The 9,107-nt window shown below is 42.5% G+C and overlaps 2 protein-coding genes across 2 annotated transcripts; both read right to left on the bottom strand.

Annotated features, from left to right (window-relative positions):
* Positions 1 to 3,420: 3,420 nt before the first annotated feature.
* LOC139574580 (thiosulfate:glutathione sulfurtransferase-like) lies at positions 3,421 to 4,867 on the bottom strand. Its single transcript, XM_071399306.1, has 4 exons — positions 4,653 to 4,867; positions 4,153 to 4,281; positions 3,755 to 3,917; positions 3,421 to 3,658 (listed from the first exon to the last, which is right to left on the bottom strand). Exons 1-4 carry the CDS (start codon positions 4,705 to 4,707, stop codon positions 3,604 to 3,606), a joined length of 402 nt encoding a protein of 133 aa, XP_071255407.1. The 5' UTR covers positions 4,708 to 4,867; the 3' UTR covers positions 3,421 to 3,603.
* Positions 4,868 to 7,062: 2,195 nt separating this feature from the next.
* Positions 7,063 to 8,906, bottom strand: LOC139574579 (LRRN4 C-terminal-like protein). Its single transcript, XM_071399305.1, has 2 exons — positions 8,786 to 8,906; positions 7,063 to 8,101 (listed from the first exon to the last, which is right to left on the bottom strand). The coding sequence occupies exon 2, from the start codon at positions 8,097 to 8,099 to the stop codon at positions 7,296 to 7,298; it is 804 nt and encodes a 267-aa protein (XP_071255406.1). The 5' UTR covers positions 8,100 to 8,101; positions 8,786 to 8,906; the 3' UTR covers positions 7,063 to 7,295.
* Positions 8,907 to 9,107: the final 201 nt, after the last annotated feature.

The raw sequence follows: 9,107 nt of genomic DNA, 5'->3' as shown, positions 1-9,107 counted from the left end.
TCCGCTGTGCAATCCGGTTTCCGAGCCGGTCACGGGTGCACCTCAGCCACGCTCAAGGTACTAAACGATATCATAACCACCATAGATAAAAGACAGTACTGTGCAGCCGTCTTCATCGACCTGGCCAAGGCTTTCGACTCTGTCAATCACCGTATTCTTATCGGCAGACTCAATAGCCTTGGTTTTTATAATGACTGCCTCGCCTGGTTCACCAACTACTTTGCAGACAGAGTTCAGTGTGTCAAATCGGAGGGCATGTTGTCCGGACCTCTGGCAGTCTCTATGGGGGTACCACAGGGTTCAATTCCCGGGCCAACTCTTTTCTCTGTATATATCAATGATGTCGCTCTTGCTGCGGGCGATTCCCTGATCCACCTCTACGCAGACGACACCATTCTGTATACTTCTGGCCCTTCCTTGGACACTATGCTAACTAACCTCCAAACGAGCTTCAATGCCATACAACACTCCTTCTGTGGCCTCCAACTGCTCTTAAACGCTAGTAAAACCAAATGCATGCTTTTCAACCGTTCGCTGCCCGCACCCGCCCGCCCGACTAGCATCACCACCCTGGACGGTTCCGACTTAGAATATGTGGACAACTATAAATACCTAGGTGTCTGGTTAGACTGTAAACTCTCCTTCCAGACTCATATTAAACATCTCCAATCCAAAATCAAATCTAGAATCGGCTTTCTATTTCGCAACAAAGCCTCCTTCACTCACGCCGCCAAACTTACCCTCGTAAAACTGACTATCCTACCGATCCTCGACTTTGGCGATGTCATCTACAAAATAGCCTCCAATACTCTACTCAGCAAACTGGATGCAGTCTATCACAGTGCCATCCATTTTGTTCCCAAATCACCTTATACCACCCACCACTGCGACCTGTATGCTCTAGTCGGCTGGCCCTCGCTACATACTCGTCGCCAGACCCACTGGCTCCAGGTCATCTATAAGTCTATGCTAGGTAAAGCTCTGCCTTATCTTAGTTCACTGGTCACGATAACAACACCCACCCGTAGCACACGTTCCAGCATGTATATCTCACTGATCATCCCCAAAGCCAACACCTCATTTGGCCGCCTTTCCTTCCAGTTCTCTGCTGCCAGTGACTGGAACGAATTGCAAAAATCGCTGAAGTTGGAGACTTTTATTTCCCTCACCAACTTTAAACATCAGCTATCTGAGCAGCTAACCGATCGCTGCAGCTGTACATAGTCCATCTGTAAATAGCCCACCCAATCTACCTACCTCATCCCATACTGTTTTTATTTACTTTTCTGCTCTTTTGCACACCAGTATCTTTACTTGCACATCATCATCTGCTCATTTATCACTCGTGTTAATCTGCTAAATTGTAATTATTCGCTCCTATGGCCTATTTATTGCCTACCTCCTCATGCCTTTTGCACACACTGTATATAGACTTTCTTTCTTTTCTACTGTGTCATTGACTTGTTTATTGTGTTATTGGCTTGTTTATTGTTTATTCCATGTGTAACTCTGTGTTGTTGTCTGTGTCACACTGCTTTGCTTTATCTTGGCCTGGTCGTAGTTGTAAATGAGAACTTGTTCTCAACTAGGCTACCTGGTTAAATAAAGGTGAAATAAAAAAATAAAAAATTGTATCTCTCCCATACATCTCCCCTTTATCCCATACAGTATCACCATGGGGTGGGCTGCCAGAAGGGTGACGGTGGCCATCCCACTTATGTCTACCCATCAGAGCTGAAACAGTTGATGCGCGCTGTGTTCCCAGAGGACGTCTGTGACTACCCTGACCCATGCCACGCACAGGTCAGACACAGAGGTTGAAGGTCAAATATGTATTTGAAGCAAACACCTTTGCTATGGGTTCTGCTCTTGACTTGGGTTGATATTCACACAAGGTCTATAATGGGTTGTATCAGTATTGATTGCCTTTACTATTTAAATGTTATTATACATTATAGAATTCGGCTTCTGGCTTCTAAAAGTGCTCTGTTGTGTTCTGAGTATAAACACTCTTCTTCATGACCTATGTGTGTAGGTGGTGCAGGTGACTATGGAGGACCTTCAGGGAATTGAGTCCTCTTGACTGAAGAGGGCACTTACATAGTGACAGCATAGCTGCATAGCGACAGGCCTTGGTTTGTTTGTTAAGGGCCTTTAAAGTTGTTACCACAAGCACTGTTATTGAAGCATTTTATCCCTCATTTTCAGACATCCATGTACTATGTGTGTTTTCACTTTTGATGCATTTGATTCCAACAAAATAAAAAAATAGGAAGTACTGTGGTTTTTAAGCAAATATTTACATATTACACATTGATCCAACTAAATAAACCAGTTTTAATGACATTTAACAAGATGAATACGTTTTTGTCAGGTCAAACAGAGAGATTTGATCCATCCTGTGAGTGATAATGATGTTAGTAGAGGACAACACTGAACTGGAGAAATATGTATTCAGTTACAGCTTGATGTCATGTTGGGTCCTCCTTGCCTGTCACACAGAGAGCATACTACTGTTTCAACGTAGTGAAATCATGTTTAAATACAACATGCAAACACAACTAACCACACAGGCATTATTACTTTATCTTTGGATAAGTTTTATATTTACCAATAGAGCAGTCAGCATTAGGGACATAGTAGTAATGTTCAGAAGTCTGTAAACAACTTGGGAGATAAAAATGTAAAATCAAGATGTGTTCTTTCAATTTCTCTATTCTTTCAATTACATAAAATGCTTTTTGATAAAAAATAGTGACGATAGATAGCAGGCTTTTATGTTGGGATATACTTGACTTCCTGTCTTGAGCACATATGTTAGCGTCTGTGTGCAAATCAAAACCAAACCTCCATCACTGTATATAAGACAAGTATGAGGAACTTGCTGTGTGTTTGAGGCTATTCCTCTAGCTACAAAATCTAATGTACGTTAGTCAACATCATACTGACATTTCATATTTTTCAATTTCCAAGCCAATAGATGCAACGATCACTAAATTCCACTATGTTTACCAATCAGTCTCAGACGAGGATCTTTTACGGTGCCCCTTTACGCTAAATAATTGGAGAGGTTAATAATGGAGAATACCCACTCAGGGATTTGATAAAAGGCATTTCACCATCATGCAAAAACACACACTACATGATTTGGAAAGGCACACACCCGTCTACGGTACACAATATGTACGATAACGGACTCATTTCAACCATCAGGCAAACCCGGGGGTTTCCCCTCTATGTCTATGGGATGTAGATGTGTATCACCTGGATAAGCCCTATGTGCCACAGTACAGCGGTACGGGTTTGAGGAAACTCTTACTGAAGGTAATAAGCAGTGCAAGCCTACACGGTAGAGGTAGAAGATGAGAAAAGTGGAGCTCTATGGGGAAACACTGTTAAAAATTTTTTTTTAACACAAAACAAATTGTACAATCTTTATTTTAAAACATAGAACACATCTGTAATAACAAATAAAAGTTGCAATAAGGCAAGTGATGAAAAATGTAATAAAAAATACACTAGCAATTTCATGTTTCAGCAGAATGTGAGCATCATTAGTACATTTTTATGCTCTGCTTTCATAATGCAGGTTAATCGTGCGACTTATCTCCCCTCTTTCTCAGACCACTCCTGGTATCCTCCGGCATAGTTGACGGCCCTGAAACGAGATTAGGAAGATGTCATCATTTACACAAATTTCCCAAGGCATCAAACACAGTATACAGAGAAATATTGTCAAAATGTACACTCATACTTTTGGAATCCAAGGCCTCGTGCCTTGTCTGTGGCCACGCCTCCTCGCCGGCCCATCTGACAGTGAAACACCAGCTCAGAGGTATCCAGGGAGGGTTTGGGCACCCCGTATTTGGCCTGGAACTCAGCAGGGTCCAGCGCTAGGGCACTCTCCACTGTGTCAACTGGGAGAGAAGACACAGGAAGTTTGCAATTCGACTCCATTTAGAACGCAATAAATATACCAAAATAGCTGGCGCAATGACAACAGTAAATCAAACCTTTCTTGCTTATATTTGGCTGAATTACACCCATATAAAATTGGGGTTCATTATGCTTCCAAAGGTTTGGACTCTGGAGAGCAAATTCCAATTGAACCTGAGAGTGTAATTTTACTACAGGACTCCAACTGAAGCTCACCTGGAATATGGATTGATCCTGGAATGTGCCCTCTGTCTACCTCCTCTTTTGTCCGTACATCAACCACCAGAAGACCCTTGTTGCTCTTGGTCAGGAGGACCTTAAAGTCAGAGTAGGAGATATCCTTATCTGTGGAGAGGTGATTCACAGCTAACTTCATGTTGCTTCCTGGCACTGACCATAACCTCTCTTTGAGGAAACAAACTTGTAAGAAAATAACATTTATTCTACTACAGAGTCAGACAGTGAGAATGCAGAAGTTGCCCAAAACAATTACTAGAAAAGTGCTGAGTCACTGTACCATGCCCAGCCACTTTCAAACCCCACATAGCCTATCAAATCAGCCTGGCGTTACACTGACAAAAATCAATGATTGAAATTTGATCCAATGTATTGTCGTATTATGGTTCACAAAGACAGATGATCAGTAACGATCTAGCAGCACTGCGACCTACACAAAGAAGGTAAATGCAGAACACAATCGTGGCATTCGCACTTACCTGAGTTTGCCATCTTGTTTACTGGTGCGCATTTGAATGGAATAATGATTGTCATGTACCAGATTATTTCCTCATTCGTTCCAAGTTGATTGTTTGAGCGGTAACCATTGGACGAACTTCTTAAAAAGGAGGGACTTATGACAGTATTGTAGCTATAGCCAATCAAACCGATTCTTTATCTTCAACGGTTCATCTTACTCAAGTTTCAAAATAAAAGTTGTATTACTGTTATAGGACATCACTTTTATTGCTTCCAGCAATATTCATTAAGTTTCATCAACCAATTATGTTCCTTCCATTAAAAACAATTAGTAACACAAACTCAGGCAACATTATGTAAACACTTTTATTCTAAAAACAATTGCTTTTGTTATTCATAAGTCAGTTTAATTTATTCTACACATGAATCCGACTGCCATAACTCTTCCCTGTCATGATCGAATGGTACACAAGCAGTGGCTACCCGTCATTCAGGGCAGGAGCTCCACCTGTTTTGAACCCCACATTTTTAGCAAAATAATTGACTTTCCTGTTTTGCATGTTATTTTAATTAATTAATACGTGTCACATATCAGTCTGCAAACAAGGTAAAAAAAAAAGATCTAGGATTGAGTTAATAAACTTGCATACAAACATGGTCTCTTTTTTGTTTTCTTGAGTAAGGCAGCTCCAAAATGCAGGTGTTTCAGTCTAGCTCAGTGCTTTCTGTGGTGGTGGGGCAAGCCAGCAGAAAATACGGAGCGTTGAGCCGTGATTGGCTCAGTGTTCTGTCACTCATGGGGAAACTACGTCACTGCCAAGTCTAAAGGTAGAGCTAGAAAATTCTAGCTCCTTGGGTGCTGCCATAGAGCTACATTAGAAGTGCCCATCCAAGAAGGCTCAAGGTCATTGGCCACAGTCATTGGCCAAAGTCATCCCCTTAAAATTAAGTCAAATCACGTTATATGTACAGTAGCTTTGATTGGACTGATCATGTCAACATCATACTTTCAAAATCTTAGGTAGCAGTCATCATCATGAATCAAGTTGATAATCTACTCAACGGCCATTGACAATTGGACATAAACATTACACAACAAGTTGGAAATCACAAATTCAACTATGAGTGGTTTGGAAGGAATCAGTGACAGTGGCTAACTACAAGCATTACAAAGCAATCACTAGCCTGCTATTCAGTAGTGTGGCTGTGATAAAATGATAAACATTCAACATTGGCCATGCTGTCAATGAAATCTGGGATTAAGGGGCTCTTTTCCAAGTTTAAAATGATAAACATTCAACATTGGCCATGCTGTCAATGAAGCATAATTTGTGCCACGCTCAAAACGTCTGTTAACTCGGATCTGCGAAAACTTGACTTCAGTGAAATCAAGACAACTGGGAAATCGGGAATAAACAAGCATCCGACTGGGAAAATACGTTTTGAACGGTCATCCAACTCAGAATTGTAAATCCGTCATCTTTCATGAACTTGAAAATCAATGACGTCATCATGATTCAACCTTATTTTTTTCAGAGTTGCCAGTAGTTTTGAAAGCATCATAAATCCAGAGAATGCCAGACTTTGATAGCAAAATTTGCCCACGAAGGACCGCCGCACCACCTTCCTGTTCAATTGGGCACAGTATACAAAAATGTATTGTATGCTGCTGGATAAATTATGTAATATGCCAGGGAGATATGTATACTGTAGCTAAGAAGGTAATACTAAGTGTATGTTTTGTAGTAAGTTGTTAGTAGCCCATGTGCCTCACCCTAATAATTTGGTCCATTTACACCTCTTAATTTCGCCTACTGTTCTGGTGATGCACATGTAGCCTATAACCTATTTTAGAGAAATGTAATCATTGAATATTGTAAGAGCTTTCACTGTCTGCTTATACGCCCCCTATATTTATACTATGGTTCTGACTTGGTGTACAGGGAGAACACTGTCAGAACAGCCTATGTTCTGAATTCTGTCGCTGTACATTTCAAAAGTGCTAAACAAAGAGTTATATTAACTACGTCTGTCCCTAGCTCGCTCATTAATGTCTTAATCGAAATTACGGATTGCCTCTTATCCTCTTGTCATCCCCTTATGCCATAGTTTGTACATCTCAATTGTCATTAGAAACCACATTTGTTTAAGCAAGTCAGCCATATCAGCTATGTTTTTTTTAAGTCAGTAAATGAGGCTGAATTAACTGTTTTGCTGCCAGACAAGGCTTCGCTGATAGCCAGGTGTAGCAGTGATGAGATGTTGGGACAGATTTATGTAGGCCCTAACAGTTTGTGGCACCGTTTGTCACCGTTATAGTGCAATTAATGTATTGTTCAGTGTTGTGTAGTGTAATGGCTTTGCTGGCATGCACATCCCATTTTTTTGCCCCACCAAGATTTACATGTTAAAATCACCACTGTACACAAGTTAATTTGCCAGCAAACAACCTGCAGTCTCTTTAGTCACAAAGCTTCTTAAGCTTTTGTTAGGGTTATTTAGTTCACAAAAGTCAAAAGTTATTATTTAATTTCCATATTCCTAAGTGCAGGATTCTGAACAACCTGAGCACTGTGCTGGTGAGTCACTGGTGAGGGAAGCCATTTTGTCGCTGTCCCATCCCAGTTACTTTACTCTTACATTCTCTGCTACACAGAATTGCATCACAGCGTTCCCTCCGTGCTGTAGGAGGGGTTCCCCAGCCCCTCTGCAGAGTTTTCCCCTGTTTTACACGTCTGTCGCCTCCAGAGGACCAGGGCGACCAAGGAGAGGAGCAGGAGAAATCCCAGACCCCCTCCGATGACCCCCGCCCTTAGGGCCAGGTTGGTGGCCTCAGGGGGGTCGTAGCGCAGGCAGGAGAGCTCAGAGGGGGCGCTGGTTCCCGCTATGTTCACTGCCTCCACACACACCTTGACACCTGCCTCTAGTTCCCCCAGCACCCCGCTCCGAGAATCACCCCGGAACTGGAGAGGCGCTCCCTTTCGATCTTCGATCACGACCCGGTATCCAGATACCACAGAGGCTGGAGCGCACCACCGTACCTCTGCCCCTCCATCAGTGCCTGGCACTAGCTTCTGGAGGTGTGGAGCGTGAGGGGGCTCGTCTACCCCGCTTAGCCCAGGGCAGAGGCACCCGGTCTGGGCAGAGAGCTGGGAGCAGGGCATCTGGTTGTCCTGGCAGGGGTGGTAGTCACAGGGCTTGGGCTGCATCGGAACCAGAGTAGAAGCTGATGAGGTTTTGCTGTAATTGGGAGGGGAATGGGAAGCTTTCTCTTCAGTGTAGTCATCTTCGTCGTAGTCAAAGCCCACGCCGGTAACATATTGGATCTTGGGGTGTGTGACCGTCCGGGAGGTGGGGATGGCCTGTGTGAGGAGGGGTCGGGTGTTGATGAGGTGGGTGGGAAGCAGGTCAGAGGTCAGTACTAGTAGAAGGAGCAGAGCTGCCCAATTCCAGCAGAATGACATCATCTCTGTGGGACAAAAATGGAAAGATTATAACCACAAGTAGGAATTAACTACCACATTATTACTGTGTGAACCCGTACAGGAGGAGACAACAGACAGAAAGATACAGAACAATAGTTTACTGTAGGACAACTGGTTCACAGAGAGATAATGTACTGTAGGAGAACCGGTTTACAGAGAGATAATGTACTGTGAAGACAACTGGTTCACGGAGAGTTAATGTACTGTAGGAAAATCGGTTCACAGAGAGATAATGTACTGTGAAGACAACTGGTTCACAGAGAGATAATATACTATGAAGACAACTGGTTCACAGAGATAAACTAATAAGGCTGATTCTCAAGGAGTAAAAAAAAAGTATCCACCAGCTAGTGCTCTCTTCTCAGTTGGCAGGGTGCCAGACAAATCTGTTGGAACCCAAGCTGAACTCTCAACACATGCTAGTCCTCCTTTTAGCTTCCACATACTTTCATCCATAGAATAACACATCATCAATCTAAATTATTAAAGTTGTGTATGGCTTTATCTGAGTTGATGTTGACTATGTTAATCAATCATTCATCATATTGTCTCATTGTTGTGAGAAAGTGAGAAAGATTAGAACAGTCATGCTCTCAAATTGATCACCATAGCAACCAATTGAAAGAAAACTAAAACAAACCAATGCGAGTAGTGATCTTCTACTATACCTGAATGGAAGAATAATAGGATATCTAATGTCTCTTTCCACTCTTCACTCTTCTTTGTTCTTCTCTTAACTCACATTCTCTCTCTCTTTCTCTCCACATCAGCGTCTTCTTTTATTCTCACCAAACTTTCCCCTCCTTTTTAACACACCCTCATTTTCTCCCCTCTGTGCCCCTTTCTCTCTCTCTCTCTCTCTCTCTCTCTCTTTAGGTCTCCTTGGCTCTTTCAGGAGGGGGGAGGGTGTACTGTTCGTTTGTGTCCCTCCTTTCATACCAATTTACTCATCAGTAGCAGTAGGTAAGCTTGAGCTGGCTTGTTTGTGTG

The sequence above is a fragment of the Salvelinus alpinus genome, chromosome 4, assembly GCF_045679555.1.
Source record: "Salvelinus alpinus chromosome 4, SLU_Salpinus.1, whole genome shotgun sequence".
In the NCBI taxonomy this organism is placed as follows: domain Eukaryota; kingdom Metazoa; phylum Chordata; class Actinopteri; order Salmoniformes; family Salmonidae; genus Salvelinus; species Salvelinus alpinus.
This window is presented reverse-complemented; position numbering and strand designations above follow the sequence as displayed.

What these genes read in the sequence shown, in the direction of transcription:
- LOC139574580 (XM_071399306.1), bottom strand. Translation starts at nt 4,707, where the DNA reads ATGACAATCATTATTCCATTCAAATGCGCACCAGTAAACAAGATGGCA. An exon ending in AAACAAGATGGCAAACTCAG is followed by an intron (nt 4,282 to 4,652) that starts GTAAGTGCGAAT and finishes ACCTCTCCACAG; the next exon opens with ATAAGGATATCTCCTACTCT. An exon ending in AGGATCAATCCATATTCCAG is followed by an intron (nt 3,918 to 4,152) that starts GTGAGCTTCAGT and finishes CTTCTCTCCCAG; the next exon opens with TTGACACAGTGGAGAGTGCC.
- LOC139574579 (XM_071399305.1), bottom strand. Translation starts at nt 8,099, where the DNA reads ATGATGTCATTCTGCTGGAATTGGGCAGCTCTGCTCCTTCTACTAGTA.